The sequence below is a fragment of the Miniopterus schreibersii genome, assembly GCF_964146895.1.
Source record: "Miniopterus schreibersii genome assembly, chromosome: 18".
Lineage (NCBI taxonomy): Eukaryota > Metazoa > Chordata > Mammalia > Chiroptera > Miniopteridae > Miniopterus > Miniopterus schreibersii.
The window spans coordinates 25,380,394-25,404,787 of NC_138121.1; the positions used below are offsets into that span (position 1 = coordinate 25,380,394).

At 56.8% G+C, this 24,394-nt stretch overlaps 2 protein-coding genes across 8 annotated transcripts in view; both read left to right on the forward strand.

Annotated features, from left to right (window-relative positions):
* The first annotated feature begins 511 nt into the window (after positions 1-511).
* Positions 512-17,769, forward strand: OSGIN1 (oxidative stress induced growth inhibitor 1). 6 transcript variants are annotated; one of them, XM_081119690.1, is made up of 8 exons: positions 512-663; positions 700-769; positions 6,023-6,124; positions 12,094-12,198; positions 13,378-13,514; positions 14,374-14,565; positions 14,814-14,905; positions 16,476-17,769. In XM_081119690.1, exons 4-8 carry the CDS (start codon positions 12,132-12,134, stop codon positions 17,422-17,424), a joined length of 1,437 nt encoding a protein of 478 aa, XP_080975816.1. In that variant the 5' UTR covers positions 512-663; positions 700-769; positions 6,023-6,124; positions 12,094-12,131; the 3' UTR covers positions 17,425-17,769. The 6 variants fall into 6 exon arrangements, with proteins under 6 accessions (XP_080975816.1, XP_080975815.1, XP_080975811.1 ...); XM_081119685.1 differs by lacking the exons at positions 512-663; positions 700-769; positions 6,023-6,124 and adding exons at positions 8,543-8,661; positions 8,808-8,930; XM_081119686.1 differs by lacking the exons at positions 512-663; positions 700-769; positions 6,023-6,124 and adding exons at positions 8,546-8,656; positions 8,808-8,930.
* A 1,173-nt stretch (positions 17,770-18,942) lies between these two features.
* The window catches only part of NECAB2 (N-terminal EF-hand calcium binding protein 2), a 28,760-nt gene continuing 23,308 nt past the window's right edge, over positions 18,943-24,394 (forward strand). For both annotated transcript variants that reach the window (XM_081118909.1, XM_081118910.1), the window contains exons 1-2: positions 18,943-19,205; positions 21,760-21,784. In XM_081118909.1, the coding sequence (XP_080975035.1) occupies positions 18,981-19,205; positions 21,760-21,784 (250 nt within the window). In that variant the 5' untranslated portion in view covers positions 18,943-18,980. The remainder of the gene's footprint in view (positions 19,206-21,759; positions 21,785-24,394) is intronic.

Consider the following 24,394-nt stretch of genomic DNA (forward strand, 5'->3'; position numbering starts at 1 on the left):
GTCGGGTCTGGAACCCGATGGCTAGAGGTGGACATGCCTGTCCCTGCACAGATTTGTGAGAGAGTGGACCTAGGCCCAGCCTGATGATGTTTGGCCTCGGATTCCACCATTCAAACGTCCTTGCCTGTATTGCAGGAACTGTCCTGGGATGGGGATGGCTGGGGACCCCGGCTCGTGCAGCAGACATCTCAGCAACTCTTCTCTCCACGCCCCAACAGCGGGACTGCTCCTCCACCTCCACCTCCACCCTTGCCCTGAACACGGAGAGCCTCTGAGGCCCTGCCCGGGCCTGGCTGTGTCCCCTGGCAGCACCCCAGCACTGCAGAGGGTGGGCAGCAGTGGGGGTCAGATGGCAGGCTGCCCGGCATGTCAGAGAAGTCAGCCCAAGGGCCCCGGGGCCTGTCAGGTCGCGCTGGGTGCAGCCCATTGAGCAAGGCGGGGCCCTTGTCTATTCGACAGGCAGCCCCTGTCCCAGCCACCTCCTCAGCCAGCGCTCATCACAGCGCCTGGGGCCAGCATGGGACTACCCTCTCTGAGAACGTACAAGCGATATTGGGCCATGGCAGGAAGCTTGGAAATACAGATAAGGAACAATCCCTGTTATCTTACTATCCAGTGATGCTGTTGATGAAGATAATGGTGGTGAAGATGGTGGTGAAGATGGTGGTGAAGATGGTGGTGAAGATGGTGGTGGTGAAGATGGCATGAAGATGATGATGGCAGCACCTAACCAGAAGCCAGCTGTGGTTCAGTTTGGTCTCAACTCAAGGTGTGTCAGGGGAGACCAACTAGGTCCCATTTCCTCAGAAACCAAAACCACTCACAGAAAAGGCTCTGTCTTGAGTTAGGGAAGGAATTGGGCAAAATCGGGAAGATAGGCCGCGGGGAGTCGTGCCAACCCACTGCCTAGCTCCGGCCCTTGCTGTCCCTTCCTTGTCTCGTCTCTACACATGCTAATGGCACCGCCTGCCTCTGGGGGCGGTGTGAAGGTTGGCCTCACACAGAGCCCTGCCCGGGCCTGGCCCTGGCTTAGGATGCAGCGGCCATAGTTTTCGTGATTGCCCTTTCCCCGTCTCTGCTCTCCCGGCTGTCCCAGTCCTCCCTTCCTCCCTGGGCGCCTGCCCTGTCACCTTGGCCCCGAGCCAGTGGAGCCTCTAAGCTGCTTTGCAAGGTCCTCACGGGGTCTGCCTGTGGCCCAGGCAGCTCCAGAGTCAAAACCCAAAGGGGGAAGTCACCGCCCGGGAGGGTGCGGCCGCCCAGCGCTGCGGGGCTCCATGGAGGCGCAGCACTGCTCCCCCACAGGCGGGCGTGAGGCGCACACAGGACGTCGGGAGGGCGCCCATGAGGAGGCCCTTCAGGTCAGCCTGAGGGCAGTCGGGAGCCCCTGGAGGTGGTCCAGCAGGGAGTGCAGGGTTTGCGTTGCTGTTTGCAAGTTTGTGAGAGACTCTGGAGGCACATAGGGCCTCTGTAGAAAAGGGCGGGGCCCTGGAATCCTGCTGCCCATGTCGATAGGACCCAAAACCTCTCCAAAGCCCTGTGCTCAGGACTTCACTGCTGGACAGGTGCTCTTCCCCACCGGCGCTGGTCTCCTGTCATGTCGCTGGGGAAAGGTCTAGCTTACCTGACACTAAATTAGCTCACCGAGACCCTGACCCTACCTGCCCAAAAAGTCAAGGCCTGGGTTTGTGAAACTGGGTAATAGCGGCAAACAGTGCTCTTTTTTTAGCAGAGCTTAAGGCAAATAAACAAAGCAATGCCCCGCCTCCTGAGGCCAAGGGGCAACAGTCACGATGCCAAAGAAAAAGTAGGTCAGCAGCCCCAGGGCTGCTCCTGGCCTCTCTGTTGAGGGCAATGAACTTGGAGTAGAAAGGACTACATACCTCTTAGAAGGGCCTGGAAGCAGAGGCTGATCAGACACGCCCTGGCAGCCCGGAGCCTGCAGGCCTGCTCATGCTGCAAAACCACCTCAGAGTACTGAGTGGCCTGGGACCAGCCCTTGGAGGAATCACAGGTCCAGGAAAGGGCTCTGTCTTCAACCTCGACCGATTCAAAATTGTCATCAAAGATTTAAATATATGGAAGGCATGCCAATCCATATGCATATGATAAAGAGCCAAGACGGGGCCATTCATGGTGAAAAATGTTTTCAGTGTCTATCGGGGAAGTCTGAAAGCAACAAGAGTGATTCATTCATTCAAGTAATATTTGATGAGTCCTAGGCACTAGGCTAGGCATCGGCGATACATCAGTGAACCAACAGGACACAGAAAATCCGTGTCTCAGATTGTTTTTACTTATGATGATGATTATTGTTTATTATACAAAGATAATGGAAATTAGAATTTTAAAAACCCATCTAAGATTCCTGGGCCCCGGCAATCATTCTAGTTTTTTCCTAATTCCAGATCCTGCCCACAGGTCCACACATCAAGCACAGCATCCCATAACTTCACAGTCTGCTTCCCTCATTTCTATCGTAAAGAGTTTCCACCTTGACACTCTGCCACTGCCATTTCCAAAGGCTGCAGAATAGTCCTGTCTGAGCATCCACCACATTTACTGAACGGGTTTCAGTCGCCCAGTTGGTGGAGTGGATGGTTCGTTGGGCCTCTCACGGGACCCCCATCAGGCCTGCAGGGGCAGGCCTGGTGGTCTGGCCTGGCTCTTCTGGAGACATTTCTCTGTTAGACCTCGTGGCTGTACCTGCAGCAGCATCGAGAATGTGGTTTACAAAGAGAAGGGCCACTGCAGGGGAAGGGGCTCATGTACTGGGCACCGCCATGGCCCATGGGTTTCTCTCTGTATCTCAGTTCACCTTCCAACAGTCACAAGAACAGAGGCTCCCAGCCCCCTGCACATGGGAATTGCCAGTGAAACCCCATGTCCACCCGCATCCCAGACCAGTGATGTCAAAATCTCTGGGACCGAAGCCTGGGAGTTAGTGTATCTTCAAATTCTCCCCCAAGTGATTGTGTGTGCAGCTGGGATGAGAAGCACTGCTCTGCCATTATCTGTACCTCGTATAAGAAAATGGAAGCTCAGAGAGGTTAAGTCACTTGCCCAGAGTCACAAAGCTGAAGGTGATGGAGCTAGAATCCCAGTCTGTCTGACTTGAAAGTGGATGCTTTTTACACCCCTGGCTAGACTCTTGTCCATCTGACTGTGGGACAGGTACACTCTCAGCAAAAGCTTTCCCCTGGTTTTTAAGAAAAAAACGAGGGAATCCAGAAACAGGAGAATGTGGCTGGAGTCTCCCCAAACTCACCCCTGTGCAGACGCTCCTCCCAGGCCTACCCCACACCTCCCCTCTAGCCCCTGACCTCCCCAGTCTCCCCCTGGGTGGGGAGGGAGGGAGGCAGGGCACAGGCCTGCCCCAGCATTGACACTGCCTCCCCGGGGTCTGCGGTGACTCCCTGAGACATGAGGCCCTGCTGAACCCTGGCAGCTCACACCACTGTCCTGGAGCTGCGTGCACGGGCAGGCTAAAGTCTGCATCTCCAGTCCCACCTCATTGCCATGTGGCCTTGGCCAAGTCCCTCCAGTTTCTTCATCTGCAAACTAAACTTGATATTGAAAATATTTGCCCACTCTCCGCTGTCAGGAAGATCAATGAGATAAGACGAGTAGCAAGGCCCTGTGAGCGGCGAGGCACAGGGCAAATATTAGTTCTCCCGTCGTGCCCTGGAAGGGCCTGGTCTCGTGAGGCCAGGGTGCTGTGCGGAGCCTGGTCACGGTCCCAGGTCACCCACGTAACGTGACTTGAGGCCACATCTTGCACTCTCAGGGCCTCAGTTTCCTCACTTGTGGATGGGGGGATAAGAACACCGTGCCTTTCTCACTGAACTGGGGTACAGATCAGATGTATGGGTCCCTGAAAAGCCTTCCTGTGCGGGCACCTCGTAAAGGGGTGGCCACGGGGATAGGCGGGCCCTTCAGGAGAGTCCCTGGGGGGTGCCGTTGCACCTGAGACAGGATGGAGCTTTGTGCCTTTGTTAGTTCCTTGTCTGCCTTTTTCTGGAGGTTCCTGGAGTCTGCGGCAGCGGCTCTGGGTTCGAGCCCCAGCACCGCTGCTCATGCTGTGTGACCTCAGGCTCAAGACTGGTTCCTGAGCCCCAGCTGTGTGTAAGGAAACCTGTCCACAGCGCCCAGCTTCTGGAGGTGCCCAGAAGTGGCAGAGGTGTGCGAGCCACCGCGAGGGAGAAGAGACGAGGACAGGAGGGAGGAGGGGGCTGGCGTGGTTCCTTGGAATGCTCTGGGGTTTCTTAGGGGAGAGGAAAGGTGGTTTTGATATGGGGCCAGAGGAGCCCAGAGAAGCACCCTGAGGCTACCCTACCTCTCCTCCACTGCTCCCCAGCTCCCGGGCACCTGCAGGAGGCTTGGAGGAGGCCTGGAGGGTGTGGGGAGGGGGCGGCCATGCTGAGGCTGAGCTCCCCCCACACCACGTGCTGGTCCCTTCCCTCAGCTGCGCTGATCAGCTGTCACCACCTTGCAAGCTCCACAATGGCAATACCAGTGCACAGATAGGGCAACTGAGGCTCAGAAGGGAAGCAGCTCTCCCAAGTCACACTGCCCGGCCCCTTGCAGTGCTCCTGTGTGACCAATCGTTCAGGTCGCTCAGGACTGAGGGGCTTCCTGGAACACGGGGCAGGGTTTTCAGTGCTAACCCTGGGCATGTCCCAATCTGCACAAGCAGCCAGCCGCGGGTGCCAACGTCCTGTGGAAACCTAATGAGAGTGGAATGTGTAAATAAATATCCCAGTAGCTGCGCTAAACAAAGGAAAAGAAATGGATGACGTCCATCGTGATAATATATCTTATCTAAGCCAAGATGTCTAAAAAATTTTCGGGGGGGAAATGAGGGGGTGTTCCTAATACTCTCAACAATAACAAATTTTTTGAAAAAGAAGCAACCAATTAATGCATAAATAAGTGGAACAACAAAAAATAAAATAAAAATATTTTCATTTCAACATGTGATCCATGTAAAAGCTATTAATGAGATATTTTTACCTTCTCTCTCTTTTTTTAAAATATATCTTTACTAATTTTAGAGAGAGGGAGAGAGAGAGAGAGATAGGAACATCAATGATGAGAGTCATTGATTGGCTGCCTCCTGCACACCCCCAACTGGGGATGGAGCCCACAACCCGGGCATGTGCCCTGATCAGGAATCGAACCACGATCTCCTGGATCGTAGGTCAGTGCTCAACCACTGAGTCACACTGGCCAGGCTCTCATACTAACTCTTTGAAATCTAGTGTGTATTCACACAGCTAGATTGCCAAATAAAATACAGGCTGCCCAGGTAACTTGGGATTTCAGATAGATAATGAAAAAAAAATTTTAGTATAAGTATATCTCAAATATTGCATGGGACATACTCATACCAAAAGTTTATTTCTTGTTTATCTGAAATTCCAAGTTACCTGGGCCCCTGTGTTTTATTTACTGCATCTGCCACCCTACTTTCATCACATCTGAATTTAGAGGCTCACATTTCAGGTGCTTAATAGCCACTTGAACTCACGGTGGAGAAGGGGACAGGGCTGGTCTAGAGGAATTGGGGCACCCAGAGGAGTCCAAGAGCACAGGTTCTCCCAAAATCATCTTGCAAAGGACCCGTCTTACTCCTTCCCTCTCTGTGGCCCCCTCTGTAACCATCATCCTTTGTCTGCCTGTGACATTATCTGTCTTTGTCTTAGTCAAGATTTCCTGGAATTCAACACATTCTATTTCTGCTAATCTCCTGGCCAGTAAACAGGTGACAGGGAAGAAAGTCCACATCTCACCCACGATTCTCCATATCAGCAAATTTTCAAAATCCGGAAAATGAGTCAGGGTCAGTGGGGGTGGCAGGGCAGGTTTGGGAGAAAATACCGGGCCAGACCCAGGAGATGAGGATCCCAGGAGCCCTCTCCTTCCTGGGTTCTCCCCTCTGGACCTCCATCCCCAGGCTTCCTGAAGCCTCAACCTCCCCTTCCGATGGGAGTCTCTGACCCTGGGATGTCTCTCTTTGCCTCAGTTTACACATCTAAAGCACTGGGAAGTTGCCAACCAGAACCCTGGGATGGGGAAGTGAAGCCCACAAGGCGGCTACTGGGGAAAGATGAAGCCTGCACAAGAGGTATGTCCCTAAGCTGCACTCCTGACTTCCACAGGGCTCCCCATGTGGTCAGAACCCCCACTAATCTGGTCTGTGTAGGGTGTGGGTTCAGAGTGTCAAAGAGAGTTGGTAACAAGGCCGTGGCTGGAACAGAGCCCCAGAGAGGTAGACCACCAGCTCAAGGTCACACAGCACACCCCAGCAGAGGTGAGGCCTGGAGCAGAGGGCTTCCCCTGCCCCCACCCCACTCCGACACGCTACATGAACCCAGGGATCCCTGCTTCCCAGGACCCCGGGAGGAAAGGCCTGTGAGTGCCATTTTCCCCTGGATAACACGAGGCTCCAAGGAGGTGGTGCCTCACCCGAGCTCGCCTGACTCCCACCCACCACACCTGACACACGTCAGGTGCTGCCCATCCTGGACCAGTCATGTGATTTGTGGGGCCCAGAGCAAAATGAAAATGTGAGACCAATTGTTTAAAAAATATTAAGGATTTTAAGGTGATGACAGCAGAGCATTAAACCAAGTGCAGGGCCCTTTTGAGGGTGAGGTTCCTGGACAAAAGGTACATACCTAGGAGCCCCCAGGGGACAGGGCAGGAGAAGGGTGGGGCCCAGGTTAGGCCTGGCTCTGTGCTGGCCACCTTCCCTCTCACCTCCCCAGCCTCTGAGACCCTTGGCTGTGAGCCCAACGGTGCCTGACCTCTTCCCTAAGCCCTGGACCACCCTTCTCACCCCAGCAGCTCACGCTGCCCCTAAACCCTCTGTGAGCTCACCCCTGTCCGCCATCCCTTCCCTGTGCCAGCACCCCACTCCGCTAGAGCACTCTCTCTCTCTCTGCAGGTCCCAGCAGGTCTCTGCATCCTTAGAGATGCCCCACCCACTGTCCCCAAAAGAGCCCTGCAGTCGGACATGGTGCCCTGTGACCACCAGCGCCAGGACTAGGAGAGAGAGATGACCTCTGGCACAAAATACAAGGGGCACCAAGGCACTCCAGTAATCAAGGCACACGTTCATGCAATATATATATATTTTTGTTAATCCTCACCTGAGGATATTTTTTCCATTGCTTTCAGAGAAAGTAGAAGGGAAGGAGGGAGGGGGGAGAGAGAAACATCTGTGTGAGAAGGACATATGGACTGGTTGCCTCCCACATGCACCCTCATGGTGATGGAGGGGGGGGTGTCACGAATCAGAGACCCTTTGGTGCACAGGCCGACACTCTAACCACTGAGAACACTAACCAGGGCCTCATGCATTATTTTTAAAAATCAAAAGTAATGCCAAAATCCAGGGTGAGTAAAATAGTAAAGTTCTAAACAAAGACAGCACCCGTGTTCTGATTTTCTGTGTCAGGCTTCCCTGTGGCTCAGCACAGCTCTGTTACAGACACTGTCTTCATTTGAAATTTTAATATTTGTTTATCCTAGAATTTTTTTGCATTAATTTTGATTTTTTTAAAAATTACCTTCACATTTTCTTGATCTCTCAGGGTTTTGGGCACCCCCTTAAGTTTTACATGCAAGGTGAGTGCTCCACTTGCCGCCCACGGGCCCCAGCAGGGAAGTCCCCAAATAAGAGGATGACACACGGGGGACAATCACATGGGTAATGAAAGTAACAGCCAATATACAAGCACTGAGGTCCATGGGCCAAATACCATCCCAGCTCCATCCCTGCCTTCCTTCTGAAGCACCTACTGTGTGCTGAGCACTCTTCGAGACACGGGAGAAAACACAGTTACACTTCCCTACCCGCACAGAACTCACATCCTGGTCTGGGGAAGAGACAATAAAATAAGTAAGAATCAGCAAAATGTGAGGTGTGCCCTGCTACATGCTAAGGAAAAAAGATACTGCAGAAAAAAGGGTAGACCCGGGGAGCAGGCTTCATGTTTTAGGCCGGTAGCCAAGCATGAGGTCATTTAAATGCCACTCCCACCCCAAGTGCAACGCTGTTCCTTGACCCCATTTTTCAGATGAGGAAACTGAGGCAGCTTGCCCAGGAAGTGGCAGAGCTGGGTTCTTAGCCTGGGCCGCTTGGCGCCGGAGGGCATTTCTGGGGGGCTAGGGGACAGAGTGGAGACACCAGTGGAGCCAGGTGGGGTGAGGGAACGGAACTCCTTCTCCGCTTAAAGGTGCAGCCTCTACGCTGGGCAGATGTCTCCTCCCCGCTAAGGGGAAAGGCCAGGTTGGCCCGTTCAGGGGTCCCTGGTTCTTCCATTCACTAACTGAGCCCCATGGGTGGGGTCACCCCGAGTCCCTCTGCCACACAGGCCGCCCTGTGGGGGACCCCTTTAAGGCTGGCCCTGGGGCAGGCAGGGTGACTGCCAAGTTCATTCATCCAGGGGGCCCTGCTGACTCACGCTTATGAAAGTGATTTTCCTGGCCCCGCCCACCGCCCGCCTCTTCCCAACCCTTGAAATACCCAGCCGTGCCCTGGCCTCTCACAGCCTCTAGGATCCCCAAGGGGTAATGGGCGTCCTCGCTCGGCGGGCTCTGAGTGTCTACCAGGCCAGGCTCACGGGTCTCCCTTGTCCCCCGACCCCCGAAGGTCAGGTGAGTGGGCTGGGCAAGGCATGGGGGTGGGACACGGTGGTATGGCCTGGGCAGGGGTGGCCAGCAGGGCCCTGGAGCCAGGCAAGGGAGCTCCCAGGTGGTCCTGAGAGGAGGCCCCGTCGGCATGATTCTCCCCCCACTGCCAGGTTCCTCTTCCTGGCTGTGCCCATCTCCAGGTGCCTGGCAACCTCAGCCGGACGACTGCCCAGCTGCCCGCGGTTGGAGCTCACCCTGCCCATGTGATGCTGCTCTTGGCAGGAAAGAGAGAGGTGTGGCCAACTCCAGGCCCGCTGCCCAGGGTCTTGAGGCCATTGGGTTTTGAAGCCAGACTGGGTGCTTCCCTTGGGGGTCCTGCCTGTCCTGTTCAAGTGGGGCAGAGCCCCCCAGCCCCCACCCCTGTGCCCAAGCACAGCCCCACCTCACGGATCCCAGGGACTTGACTTCTTGCCAAAGACTGGGGTGCTGAGATCAGGGAGTCTGGGGAACCTCAGAGCTCTTGGGGCTCCAGGTCAGGGAGGCTCAGTTGACAGAGCTCCTCTTCATTCTCTCCCTGCCACAGCCTCATGTCACCTCTTTGGTGGCACTGACAGGTGTCAAGGGGCTGGATTTGTGCTTGTGGGCATGATCTTTGACATTCCTGGGCGACCCAGGCAAGCAACCTCCTTCATCCTGCCCTCCAATCCTCTCCCTGGTTAAGAAAACCCACCTGGAGGAGCTGCTGTCATGTGGGTCGAAGTCACCGGAGCTAAGGGCCACCAGAGGCGCTCAATACATGCAGCCATGCAGGTGTCCCAGAGACTAAGGGCAGCTTGAAGCTAAATGACCTCAGAAGTGCCAACACTACAAACAAAGGAAACACTTTGAAAGTGCAATTATTTCCATTGTGTTTATGCTTATCTGCTTTTGTGAATTTGAATAAGTTCTTAATGTTAACTTCTTTTAAATGACATTTGCTCTCTTCAACTAGAGGGACTTAAACAAAAAGTTAACATTAAAAACTAACTGCTTTAGCTCCACAAAACTAAGGAGCGTAAAAGAAATGAAAACAGTAAAACTTGCAGATGATCTGTTGTGAGCTGGCAGTGTGCCTTCCTCCGAGGTTATGAGAGCTTTAAGCTGCGCAGGACTTTGGGATGTCTGTATCACTGCACAGGAAATGGCCTTTCCGGTCAGCCCTGGGCGGTGACCTCCCGTCTGTGACATCCAAAAGCTTCTGGGAGTGAGCACTGGACTTGGAGTCCAAAGCTCTGATGGTAATGGGGTGCCTGCACCTCCTGTGAAGCATGACAAGGGGCCATCAACTCCTCACTTGTGATCAGAGGATTCAAAGAGACAAAGGAGGTGAGGGGGTGCCTGGGGTGGGCATGCCAGGGGCGCTAGGAGCAGGTTGGCATACTCATTTGGGGGGATATGGGTGTCTAGGTGATCTCAGGGCATGAGAATTAAACTCTAATTCTATCACCCACTGGCTCTGGGACCTTGAGGATGTAGCTTCACCTCCCCAAGCCTCAGTTTTCTCATCTGTAAAGTGGGTTACCATGAGGATTGAAGGAGCTAATGCATTGGGAGCATTTAGCAAGGACGTCACATGCATCCCCTTTGCTGTTGTTCCTGGGGGTAGGGGCTATTTGAAGGTCCCAGGAGAAAGTGAGAGAAAGAACTCAGGGAACCACAGTCCTATTCTCCTGGTGGTAACTGAGAAACCTCCCAGCTGGGAACATGGGCCCCTGGCCTCCCTCCCCAGCACCAGCCTAGGACAGAGCAGTAGGGCAAGCAGGGACAGATGCGCATGCTATACCTTCAGCTGCGCTGGGAGGGGCCCCTGGCGGGAGCTGTCACACCTTGCCACACTGCACTCTGGAAAAAAGTGGCCTGGGCTCAATCCAGCTTGTGCAAGCCAGGGCAAAACTCCTCATACACCGTACAGGGCTGTAAGAAGCTTGCTGGGCCTCAGTTTCCCTATCTGTAACATGGGAGTGATTGTAAGAGTACTTATAACAGCCTAGTTAAATAGAAATCAAATTAGTTAACGTCCATAGTGTTTAGAACATACTTGGCACCTAGCCAACTCCACCGGCAGACAGAGATGTTAGCCTGCTGTTTTGAAAGTGGTGGTGGCGCACCCCACATTCTCTCCTCGGGCACACAGCACAGGCCCCTGCAGGAACCAGGTGTGGAGACCGTGCACCATGATGTCAGCTGGGTGCCACCTTTTGTCTCCCCAGGGAGACGCTGGGGGGGGCAGGAGGCTCACCCAGACCGGAGAGGGAGGCTCCCCATGGCCCTCGTTCCCAGCTGAGGCGAGGCACCTTGGGTCTTACCTGGGGACAGGCTGAGTGGCAACAGTTAGCCCTGGGTTTAAAATTCTGCCGCATGCCACTGAAACTTGTCCAGCCTAAGCCCTTATTGACACGTCTGTTAAATGTGATAGCAGCATTGACTGTACTTTCTGCATGTGGTCAGTGTGATGAGGGCTTGAAAAAAGTGTGTTAAATACCCAGTAGACAGCAAGTGTAAACGCCTACCCGTTCCTCACACTCACATGAGTGTTGCTTGTGGCCCTCAGGACGTCAGGGCTACGGACAGTGGGTAAGGCAGGGCCCTGTTCAAGGGGTTGGGGGATGTGGAGGAGGTGGGTGCAGACTCCCTTGCACCTACAGTCCTAAGGAGATTTGGGTCCCTTTGAGTGGTTTTGGCCTGTGGCCAGCAGGGGGTGCTGATGCTCCAGAAATGAGCTGGTTTATAGGCATGTTCCCCAAAACAAATCACTCCAGGCTTCCAAAGTTCCCCCAAGTCCCCATGTTCTGGCTCAGCTCCTAGGACAGGCAATGAGCCCAGGTCTTTCCCTAGTGGCAGATTTGCTGCAAGCAGGTGCTTCGCATGCACGATCTCAACGTGTCCCCAACAGCCGTACACTAGTCCCATTTTACAGATGAGGAAACTGAACCCCAGGGAAGACCCAAAATGGGCCCATGGTCACTGGCTAGGAAGCACCTTGCTAAGGCAGGGTGATGGCTCCAAAGTTCACCAGACTACACCCAAGAACTGAGGGTAGAATGCAGGCTGGCACTATGGCCGGCACAGAAGGGCTGGGCAGGGACTGCCCTACAGGCTGGGCAGAGGAGGCCTCCTGGAAGGTGGGTAATAGGCTTCGGGTATTGTTACTGCCCCACTGGTGAGATGGGGAGAGTGGATTGAGGCTCAGAGAGACAGGTGACCAGGCTGGGGACCCTGCAGAACTAGGGGAGGGGGAAGGGCCTGACTGGAACGGAGCAGGTACGAGGAAGCAAGGAGAGAGCAGAGTGGCGTCTTTACGTGCCTCAGGGAGGACCTTGGACTCAACCCGGAGGGCAGCGGGAGGACACCCTATATTACCCGTGGGAAGGGACCACATGACACCCAAGGCTCACCCTTCCTTCCCTGTGCCTGCAGGTCAGCTGCCAGCGCCAAGCCCCCCACCAGCTGCAGCCATGAGCAACTGGAGGAAGGACCACCTCGGTGCCAGCAGCTCAGAGCCCCTCAAGGTCATCATTGTCGGTGAGTGCTGCCCTGGCAGGGGAGGGGCTGCACTGAGCTCTCCAGGGTGCCCCAAGGGTCAGAGGTCAGGAGCCAGGCAGGGCCAGACCTGGCCTTTTTAAAGTACTTTATTTATTTTTACAATTGTTGTCTTTAACATTGATCACTGAGCATTCCCTGTGTGCCCAGTGCTATGCTTTCAATTTATGCAATATCATTCCACGTAATCCTTCTAAGGTCCCTTGAGGCCAGAGCAGCAGAGGGGTGGGTGTCTGGTCCTAAGTCTTGGGGTCCTTGTTCTCCCTGTACCTGGCACCATGCTGGGTGCCGAGTGAGGGGGTACATACTGAAACATGTGGTCCTGTCCTCAGGTCTGCAGAAATGGGGGACACATCACCCCCCATGCAAACATCAGGCTGAGCCACAGGAAATGTGCTCGTTTTTTCTGTAAGTCCAACCAGTTGAGCATCAGCAAGTTCATGCGGTTGGTCCTTTCATAGTGTTCTATGTATGGCTACTATATGTAACACAAGATCACAAAGAGGGAGGAAGATAAGAATAGAAGCCACATCAGGACGTTAATTGCCTAAGGAATGCCACAGATAAGCTGTGCGATTCATTCAGATTTGGGGGCAGGAGGCCACGGATGGCTTAGCACCCCTCCTGAGCATCCAGGATCCCTGAAGCTCACCCTGTCCCCAAGCATGTAGAAATCTGTACTATAATATTTCACTCGTCCACCTGACCAACCAGACTGTCAGCTCTGGAAGGTCAGGACTAGTTCTTCGTTATCTCAGACTCTCAGTGGTGTTGCTGTGTGACCACAGGCAAGTTAATTAACATCTCTGTGCCCCAGCTTCCTTCAGTATAAAAGGAGGAAAAGAGTAGCATGTACCTCGCTGAAGGCATTGGGAGGGCTCAGTGGAATAATACAGGCCCTTCAGGGGCCTGGTATAGCAGCAGCTTCTGTCAGTTTTTATTATTTTATTACTAAATTATTATCCAGTAAGCACTGAGTAAATGTCAGCAGCTATCACCACAACTTTATTGTTGCTTAAATAGTACAGCTCCTGGCACCTAGTAGGCTCGCAACAACTGTTCATTAAGAGTAATTCAATAAACAAGTCAGACCAAGCCCTAGCCAGCAGTGATATCTTCCACCCCAAAGCTCTGCCCTCTGACCCCGCCCTCTCTCCCCAGGCAATGGGCCCTCCGGCATCTGTTTGTCCTACCTGCTCTCTGGCTACACCCCCTACGTGAAGCAGGGTGCCGTCCACCCACATCCCCTGCTGCAGAGGAAGCTCTCCGAGGCACCAGGGGTCTCCATCCTGGACCAGGTGGGCCAGAGCTCCGGGGTGGGGGTGGGGTGTACCCCTCTGGAGAAACTCCCAGTTTTCCCAGGGCAAAAAGTGAATTATGCATTTGTTAGACACAAGCCCGAACACAGAACATGAGAGGCCACAAAATCAGCCATGAGACCTGCAAATGCCACATCAGCTTGTTTCACCTCCCCTAGACCATTGGTCCTAAACTGCAGACAATTTTGCTCTCCAGGGGACACTTGGCAATATCTGTAGACAATGTCAGTTGTCACAACTGGAGGGATGCTACTACTGGCTTAGGGGGTGGAGGCCGGGGATGCTGTTAGACATCCTACAATGCATAGGACAGCGCCAACCACAAAGAATGATCCAGCCCAAGTGTCAGGAGTGCCAGGGCAGAAAAACTCTCCCTAGGTTTTCCAGTTCTATTGCCTCCTGTCCAGCAGGGCTTACAGAGTTTCCCTCCTTGCTCCCTGCCCCTTCCTGGAGGTCACTCATCGTCCACCTCCCCCTTCAGGCAGCATCCATTTTCCAGGCTACCAACCCCCCCTCAAGTTGGGGGATGAGGAACTAAGCCAGCATTTGTTCTAGATCAGCATTTTCCAAAATGCTTTCTATAGAATACTAGTTCCTCAGTATAATAAGCAGAGAGAATTTTCCTACTCCTGTATATCTGAGAGACACTGGATTTGGCAAAATTAAACAGATAAATGATAGCTGCAGGACTTGTCAGAGCCTTTATTATACCATTGTGTATTATGTCCTGAGAGGCAGCATTTCCCAGCTTATCTGACCACCCTGATACTATAGTGGGAATGCAGAACTGGGCAACCTTCCTCTGGTGACCCCTCTGACCTATGCCACCCCCTCCTAGGACCTGGATTACCTGTCTGAAGGCCTCGAAGGCCGGTGCCAAAGCCCTGTGGCCCTGCTCTTTGATGCCCTCCTGCGCCCAGACACAGACTTTGGGGGAAACATGGAATCCGTCCTCACCTGGAAGCTCCAGAAGGAGAGAGCCATCCCCCACGTGGTCCTGGGCCGGAACCTGCCTGGGGGAGCCTGGCATGTAAGTGGGACCAGGAGGGGTGCAAGGGGATTTGGGCCAAATCTACATGAATCCTGGGGAGACCCTCCCTAACTCAGGGTTAGGGCTGTTTCGTTTCCCAGTTTTCTGATTGCCTTTCCCTCTTCCCCTCCTCACCCTCTCTCTCCCTCTCCCCTTTCTCTGAGTGAGCTCAGGCCTCCCGTGTCCTCTAGCCCAAGAGGGTTGGGGGCTGGCAGAGGCCTGGACCAAAGGACCCCTTTTCCACACAGTCCATTGAAGGCTCCATGGTGACCCTGAGCCAAGGCCAGTGGATGGGGCTCCCGGACCTGGAGGTCAAGGACTGGATGCGTAGGAAGCGAAGGTGAGGCAGCCCTGGAAAGCGCAGGCCCGCCCCCCACATTGAGCCCAGGAGCCCCAGGTAAAGGGGCTTCACGGATTATCTAGTTTGCCCTCCCCTTACGCCAGGGTGTGTGTGTTTTAGGGAGGAGACTGAGGCTCCAACGGGGGAGGGACTTGTGCAGAACCACACAGGAAGTGATCAGCAGAGCTGGGTTCACCCCAGGCCTCCTTGTCCAGTGCTCTCTTCCCCTCTCACATGACCCCCTGACTTGTCCTTCCTATAGCATCCCAGCCTCCAAAGAGGGGGGCGACAGCTGTCCCCTGCCCCCACACCTTGCCCCATGTTCCCCAGCCCTCTGGCCTCCCTGTTGCCCCTTCCACAATTCTGAGCCTGGCCTGGAACAATCTCTTTCCTTCTAAGTCAGCTAAAAGGATACACGTCCTTTATTTATTATTATTTTTAATGCTCTTGCATTAAGAGCACAACCACACTATAGAAAACTGAAAAGGAAAGCCAGCTCACCCCAACCCCACACTTCTACCTACTGCTGTCACAGAGGACACAGCACTCTCACCCAGCAGGCACCCCGCCTGTCTAGGATTCACTGTCTGTCTGTCTCTTTTTGACATTTTGTCCCTGCAGATTTGGTAGGAAAACATCCAACACATAGTGATGTCTTAAGAGACAGGAACTTAAATTTCACTTGTAGACATACTTTCATTTCCCACTTTTAAAATTTAACATTATATCATAGATTTTCATGTGGCAATCACTGCATTTGCAGCCATCCTTTTACATGGCCATGTAATATTCCCCAGGGAGTGGAAGCATCTCCACTGAATACTTCCTATGTGCAGGGCCTTGTGCTTAGATGTTGGAGTAAAAAAACCAGACAGATGCTCTCCCTGCCCTCGAGGTGCTTCCCCAGTTCCTAAGCCACTGCCCAGTCATGGAGCTTTCATTCCTTCTGTTGTGCCATTTTTATAAGTAACACCAAGGTAGCATCTTCTTAGGACAGTTATTTAAAGCAGAGAAGGGGAATGAGAAACCCCAGGAACCAAGTCCAGAGTTCTAGTTTCAGTAGCAGACTCGGAGCTGGGTTGGCTGGAGTGGCCCCGGGGGAGGTGTTGGCGTGTCACTTAGGATTCTCGTTAGGGGTTCATCTCTAACAACATGTCCACAGTTGAGGAAAATAACTCCCCTAAGGGCTCACAGGTAGATACAGGGAGGAGCTGAGAGGATGCCAAGCCTGCACCTCAACCACCAGCCACACTGGCCTGCGATCATTGATTGCCCTGGAGGGGGAGGTGAGGAAACTGAGGCAGAGAGTTTGAGGAAACAGCTCACCAGGGGTGGAGTGAGGATACAAACCCAGGCCATCTGCCTCTGGAGGCAACCCCACCCTAATAAGATACTCTGATCAGCTCCATTTTACAGAAGAGGAGACTGAGGCTCCAGAGGCTAGTGGGGGCACAGCCTTAGTCGGCTCCAGGGCCTGTGTAAGCCTGGTCATTCCTTGTCCCACCCGAGCGAGCCCCCCCCCCCCCCAGTCCACTGTCTGTCACTCACCCTTCCGTGTTCTTCCCCCTAGAGGTCTTCGTAATAGCCGCGCCACAGCCGGGGACATCGCCCTCTACTACAGGGACTACGTGAACAAGAAGGGCCTGGGCCACAACTTTGTGTCTGGTGCTGTGGTCACAGCTGTGGAGTGGGGGGTCCCTGAGCCCAGTGGTTCTGAGGCCCAAGACCCCAGCCCCCTCTTCCAGGTGAGTGGCTTCCTGACTGCCAAGGACCAGAGCCAGCAGCCCTTCTCCCTGTGTGCCCGCAATGTGGTCCTGGCCACAGGCACGTCGGACAGCCCTGCCCGGCTGGGCATCCCCGGGGAGACCCTGCCCTTCGTCCACCATGAGCTGTCGGCCCTGGAGGTGGCCACAAGGACAGGCACAGTGACTCCAGACTCAGACCCTGTCCTCATCATCGGCGCAGGGCTGTCGGCGGCCGACGCCGTCCTCTATGCCCGCCACTACAACATCCCCGTGATCCATGCCTTCCGCCGGCCTGTGGACGACCCGGGCCTGGTCTTCAACCAGCTGCCCAAGATGCTGTACCCTGAGTACCACAAGGTGCACCAGATGATGCGGGAGCAGTCCATCCTGTCGCCCAGCCCCTACGAGGGCTACCGCAGCCTCCCCGAGCACCAGCTGCTCCTCTTCACCGAGGACCGCCAGGCCCTGTTCCAGGACCCCAAGGGCCTCCAGAAGGTCTTCGGCATCTCGCTGGTGCTGGTCCTCATTGGCTCCTACCCCGACCTCTCCTTCCTCCCTGGGGCAGGCACCGACCTCACTGTGGATCCTGACCAGCCGCTAAGCGCTAAGAGGAACCCCATCGACGTGGAGCCCTTCACCTACCAGAGCACGCAGCAGGAGGGGCTGTACGCCGTGGGGCCGCTGGCGGGGGACAACTTTGTGCGGTTTGTGCAGGGCGGGGCCCTGGCCGTGGCTAGCTCTCTGCTGAGAAAGGAGGCCAGGAAACCGCCTTAGCACTGGGCCTGGCATCCTCACACCCAGGCCCTAAAGAGGAGGGAGATCACCACAGCTCTGCTGGACACAAGATGCCCCAGTGAGGGAAGGGGGCCTCTCCTGGCAGGAGACAGGAGTGGCCATGGGCTCATGCAACAGGCCTCTCAGATGAAGAGGAGTGGGGAACCCAGGCTTTCCAGACTCAGACCAGTGTGCTGGGTGGGACAGTGGCCAAGACCTGCAACTTGGGGTGAAAGGTGCCAGTGTGAGCGGTATCACCAGGGCCAGCTGAATGCTGAGCCAGGAGGACTCCAGGCCCGCTCCTTCCAAAATCGGGTCCCAAATAAAACCAGCACCTGCCTCTACTCATGTGTCTCAGAATTCTGTGCTTGGAGAACAGCCTGGTGCCCAGGAGCCTGCTCTAGGAGTTGGGGGGAAGCATGGAGCCATATGGGAGGAGGTCCTTGGGCTGCAGTTTGGGAGACAAAGGTTGGTGGCCCAAGTGTGGCAGAAGTGAAGGCAGTGTGTTAAGAGAGGTGAGGAGAGGGTGTGTGTGAGGAATGGGGTGCTGGGGATACTTTCCAAGCCCCCCCCCACTCTCCCTTGCAGCGCCTCACGCTTACCATGCTTCCTTCACCTGCCACAGGGCCTTTGCACAGGCAGGTCTGTAACCCACTTTCCCCTCCTTTGTTTAACCCTTCCTCTTTCCACTCAGCATAAGAATTACTTCCTCTAAGCAGCATTTTCTGATAAAAACCCCTCCATGGGCACCAGGGCAAATTACCAGCTCATGGCCCAAGGTGCCATCGCTTCATAGCAGTTCCGTTTTAATGGTTCATTTATTTGTGGAATCTATCCAGCATCTGGCTCTGCCCACTCCCATGTAAGCTCCAGGAGGCCAAGACCCCCCATCCTTTTTGCCCATTATTGGGACCCAAGGCCTAGCACCCAGCTTTGAGTGTGAGGGGAAGAGGGTGTTCTGGGGCAAACACTGGATCGGGGCGGGGAGGTCTGAGGGAGCCTCATGCCAACAGAAGGGTGCCCCCGGGAGTGGTGGAAGCCCTGCGAGTGGGCACCGATCCCGGCAGGCGGAGCCGGCAGAGGGCGCTCCGGGCTCGTCAGACCGGGCGCGCGGGCCCTGCAGCGGCGCCGAGGGCCGGGCCGGGGGACATTGCGGGGAGGGGGCACGGGAGTCCTTCGAGGGGAAAACCCCCAGGGACCCCCCCTCCCGCAGCCAAACCCCCACCAGCCCCGCGCCTCCTGGGAAGCCCCCTCCCAGGCCGGGCCGGTTCAGCCCCCAGCTCAGCCCCCGCGGGCAGCCCCCTCCCGCCGCGCCCGGCGCCAGGGGAGGGGAGTCGGACACGCGGCACGTGGCTCGGGGTCCGGGCGGAGCCCACGCCCCTCCCCGCCCGTCCCCGGGCGCCGGCCCGTCCCCGCGCCGGCCGCAGCCGCGGGGGCAGAGGGAGGGAGGGCGGGGCGGCGCGGGCGGCGGAGCCGGGGAGGGGTCGCGGGGGGCGGGCCCGGGCGCGAGGGCGGGGGTCGGCGGGCTTCCGGGCGGCGGCGGCGGGCGCGGCGCGATGTGCGAGCGGGCGGCGCGCCTGTGCAGGGCCGGCGCGCACAGGCTGCTCCGCGAGCCGCCGCCGCAGGGCCGGGCGCTGGGCGGGCTGCTGCGCTGGGTGGGCGCCAGGATGGGCGAGCCCCGGGTGCCGCTGGTCCCCGACGCCCCCGCCGGCCCCGCCGCGGACCCCGGCCCCCGTCCGGGCCCCGCCTCGCCGCGCGGGGGCACCGCTGTCATCCTGGACGTGAGTACGCGCGGGCCGGGGCCCCAAGCCCCCCTCCCACGGGGAGTCCCCGACACTGCTCTCCTTCGTCGCCTCCGGGACCCGCGAGGCCCCCTTGCCCCTGTTCAGGGGGCTCCCCGCCGCGCCCATCCCCCTCGGCAGCGCGGAGCAGGTCCCGCACCCCGCGCCTCTTGGTCCCAGGGCGCCAGCCCCCAGCCCCTGGTTCCGGTCGGTCTCCGTCCCGGTCCTGTTTCGTCCCGGGTCTAGTCTCGTCCCTGGACCAGGACGAACCCCCTCTTTCAGCCCCCTCCCTCAGCTTCTCGGGATTCCCACCTTCACGGAGCCGGGATCCTGGAGCCCCCTCCACCGCCCCCCCCATACTTTTATCTTGGCCAAATGCCCATCTTCCCCCAGCTCTGCACACCACCCTTCACCCCCATTCCTCCCCAGGAGGGAGCCCCTGGCCCCCCCGACCCCCTCCTCTCCACCCTGGGTCCCTGCCTGAGTTGCTACTTCCCTGAGCCCACCTTTCTCTTCCTGGCTAGACCCCAGCCCTTGTAGTCTCATCCCCAACGAAAGGCCCTTTCACCCCGCCGCCCCCTCTTTGAAAGCAAAGCCCACTCACTCCCCACCCACCTCTCTCTTGCCTCTCCTTTCCCTAGAGGTGGAACCATCCCAGGGGCACTGAGCCTGGACCCCTCCGAGCTCCCCCATCACCACCCCTGCCGCTCCCAGTCCCCGCTGTCCATTCCCTTCCCCACCCCACCCCACCCCGCCTCCCTCTACTCACCACCCCATCCTCTCTGGAGCTCAGACTGCCCACCTCTGGGAAGCCCCCCACCTCCGCCTCCCCTGGTGGGAGGGAGAGCCTGCAGGGTGGGTGGCACCTGGGGGACTTGCCCTGCGGAGCCCTAGGAGAAGGTGCAGGAGGGGCTTCTTCCCGCCACCCCAGGCCCCCGGGGATAGACAGCATGGGGTGGGCTGTGCCTGTCCCGGTGAGGGCCCCTGGCTGGGCGGTGGGGGTGTTTTGCGTGTGTGTGGTGGGTTTCTGGGAGGGATGTGTGTGTGTATGTGTGTGCGCGCGGGCACAGGAGCCACACATCCCTGTGAGTGTCAAGAGCCTGGATTTCCTCTCTCCTTTCCTGGAGCCCACAGCTGGCTCTGGGCAGAGAGGGCTGGGCAGGGAGGGGAAGGGGAAGTTTGCGGGGAGTGCTTGCAGTCCTGGCGCCCCCAAACACGCACTCACACGTGGCACAGCCCGACACACACTGGACCATCTCTCTCAAGACCTCAGCCCAGTTTAAGGCTGAAGTCACTGGCCCGCCCTTGCAGGGAAGCTTCACCCAGCCCCTCCTGATGGTCTCCTCTAACCCTGCAGGAGGCGGGCTCCAGGGTCCTCGAGCGCTGCAAGAGGGCCCCGAGCCTCCATTTTCTTGTCTGTGAAATGGATTGATGCGCAGAGGTGGGGGCGTAGTGCGCATGTAGACTCCTGGAGACATATTATGTGGTCATGTCGTTCACTTAACACTCAGGCCCAGAGCAGGCACCTGAGGGTGGGACCCCAGCCTCAAGGAACCTGGGGAGCCCAAGCTGAGGCTTTGAGGAGGGCCTGGGGTGCATTGATAACTGCGCCCCTTTCTGCCCCAGCCACGGTGGCTCCTGCCCAGTAGCCTGGACTCAGGGTTCAGCTAAGGAAGGGGGGGGATGTCTGAGAAGCCCTCCTGAGCTGCTGCTTCAGTTTGTCACAGCCCCAGGTGCCTGATAATGGGTGCTTGCCCCATTGCTTGGAGGCGGGGGTGGGGGTGGGGGTGGTGAGCATCTGTCCTTTTTTCAAGGGAAGGACCAGAGGTGGGATGGTCAGAGGTTCTGGTGCCTCCTCCCCCTCCCATCAGCATGGCTTCCCTCGCCCCAAAATACCAGGAGGGGGAGTTATCTGGCCTCCAAGCTCAGGCTGGGGTTGTGGGGTGGGGGCATGGGCTGTCCCCTCCCCATTCCTGCCTGATGCAGCAACTGGTTTTCTGGGCTCCTGTCAGCCTGCTTCTGGTCACTCCTGCACCCCAAAGTCCCGTCCTGCCTGTGGCTGGTCCAGTTGTCCAGCCTCGAGCCTCGAGGTTCCCATAGCCTCTGTTCAGACTTAACCCAACCTCCGTGGAGGGGTCTGAGGGTGTAAGGCCTGTGGCTGCGTCCATGGGACACAGATTCTGAGTGTGCGACTAGTGCGACAGTGGGTGAAGCCCCGTGGACCGATGGCTCTGGGAGTGCACCCCAAGCATGTGGCCAGTGTGAGCCAGAGTGTCCGTCCACTCTCGAGCGAATGTCTCCGTCAGCATGGCTGTGGGAGGCTGGCGGCGCGGAAGGGAGAGTGGGCGCTGCTTCCGCCAGGGTGGCTGGGAGGGCCTCTGCCTGCAGGCCCCCCTCCCCCGCCAGCCCCAGGGCTTCCCTCCCTGGGGAGGGAGAACGAGGGGGCTCAGTTTCCCAGGCCACCTGGGGAGGAGTGGGATCTCTGCCGGGTCAGGAGCCGCTGGAGGGCGCCTGCTCCTCTCCAGGGCTGACAACCACCCTCTCTTCTCTGCAGATTTTCCGCCGCGCGGACAAAAATGGTGAGTTCCCCTCCCATGCTGGCCCCTGAATGAGGGGTAGGGACTGGATGACCTTGAGCCTAAAGGTTAAGAGTATAGGTTTCTGAAGTCTGAAGGCCACGCCCTTGCTCTACTCTGTGCCTCAGTTTCCCCTCTGTGCAGTGGGACTCCCTTAGTTCCTACATAGCTGGGATGCCAGGAGGATTCTGTGAGTTGATGTCTGTGATGCCAAGATGTCTTGCTCATGGTAGATGCTTGGTGGGCTGGACCTGGGCAGCCCAGGTGGGGGCCACCCTTTAAGGAAGCCCCCAGCAGCACTTTAGGCCCTTCACAGGGCCTGGCACACTTGCTTCTCCCAGTGGCCTCACGCAGTTGGTGCTGCATCCTGTGTTCTGTCAACTTTGTAGTGGCCCAGAGAGGTTAAGTGATTTGCCCAGGGTAGCCCAGCTGCGTGAAGGTAGTTGAGGCTCTGCCGCAGATGCCCACCCCTTCCCCCACATCCCACAGCCTCCCCAACAACGTGAGCTGGGCACTGTTTTGCCACAGGACGCTTGACACGCCCCTCGGGCCGCTTGGAAAGGCTCCGCTCTGCACGTGGATAACCACGTGTGCTGAGGCGCACCTGAGCCTCGCAGGTGGAACAGCGGTACAGCTTCCTATAAACACAGTGGCCCCTCGGTTTTCGAACATCTCCGTGGATGAGCATTTCGGGTTACAAGCGCCGTACACCCAGAAGGAAATGCTTCGGTTTTCGAACAGGCCTCCAGAGTCGAACATGCCACGCGGCTTCCGCTGAGGGCAAGATCCTGAGGCCCAGCTGTCAGCTGTGGATCCCTTGGTTTTTGAACATTTCAGACCTCAAACGGTCTCCGGAATGGGTTACATTAGAAAACCGAGGCGCCACTGTACTGTAGTCGTTATTCTCGGGCCCAGCACGACTCTACAGGCCCAGGGCTCAGTTTCCCCATCTGTAAAGTGGGGTGATAACACTTAACCTGTCTGCTTCCCTAGGCTGTTGGGAAAATGGAGATGTGGGGATAGATGTTTTTAGAGAAAATTAAACAGTGCTCAGTGTTTATTTGCTCATTTATCGAAAAAATGCTGATTAAGGATCAAGGCCTGTGCCGGGGAAAAGTGGGGACCAGATGGTGTCTGCCCCTCAAGGCCCCGAAGCATCAGATCCCAGCCCCTCCTTCGTAGGCTGGAGTTCAAGGTAGCAGCTCTAGCCTGGGTCTCAGCACCCCTTCTCCCCATCCCTGGGAGTTTCTGTTGACCTGCCCCTGTAGTGTTGGGGGTGGAACTGAGGCCTTGGGGGATGGGAGGTGGTGCACAGGCCAGGGCTGGAAGTCAGTGTCCAGGGGTCTCCACCTCTTGCCCCCCATCCCTGGGAGCGATGGCCCCTCCCAGGCCTCTTGGGACAGAAGACCATCAGAGCAATTCCATATGGAGCAAGGAGAAAGGAAGGGGATGGGGGGGCAGTTCAGTGGGGCTCGGGAAATGGTGGTGGCATCGCGGCCTGGACAAGAGATTAGAGAAGGGGCTTAAGGGGCTTGTCCCTGTCGTGGGCCCGGCGCCCAGCACACAGGAGATGCTGGGTAAATGCCTGTAGATTTAGGTGATGAATTTATTCATGGGCGAGAGTGCAGCTGTGTAGCCCTGGGGTGCAGCAGTGTGTCTGGCTCGGTCTCCATGCGTGCTGTGGGAGTGTGTGCGTCCAAGTGGACGTGGGGTTGTGCATGTGTGCGTGCGTAGTGGGTGGCACCCTGGTCTCCAGGCACAGATGGGCTTTCGTCTCCATTGCTTGTTCCCAGTCAGAGGCCATGCATGGTTCCGCCCCCTGAGCACAGCTGCGGGACCCTCAGCTTCACTCCTGCAGCCCCCACAGAGGCCCAGCCCGCTCCTCCTCTGGGGCCTCGAGTTTTTCTATCCACTGCTAAGTGGCCGTGGGGGATTGTCACCAAGGTTAATGTGTATGGGATGTGGAGCCTATGGGAGGGAGGCGTGGCCCCTCCTCTGTCACAGAGGATGTCTTTGTGACTTCAGGCCAGCCCCAAACTCTCATGCCTCGGTTTCCCCATCTGTAAGTGCGGATGATGAAACTAGTCCCCAGCTGAGGGCTGTCATGAGGATGGAGAGCGGAGCTCTGGCTCACTGTGGGGGATCAGTGAGCCCTGAACCAGCTGAGGAGTATCCAGCACCTTGGCAAATGGCCTTGGTTTGTCAGCAGGTGTCCACAGGCCGGTGCAGGCTGCCCACGGCCATAGCACCTAAGCATGAAGACTCATGGGCCTCCTCATGTGGTCTTCACTCTGCTCTTAGTGGGATAGGAAGCACCGTCCCCCTTAATACAGATGACAGTAGCAAGGGTTCCAGAGGGCAAGTGGCAGGCTGCAGAGCCTCAGTTGGGGAGGGGCCAGTAGGTTTGGATTTAGCCCAGCACAAATTGAAAATGTGTGGGCGGGGATGGGAGTAGTGTGCTCATAAGGGTGAGTGTGGGTGTAGATGCAGATAGAGACACACAAAGGCACATACACACACTTGTTGAACACAGGTGGATGCTGGCCCTCCCTGGGCATCCACCGGAGTAAGATGCCAGGGGCAGAAGATGGAGTGTGGTCTCAAGCTGGGCCC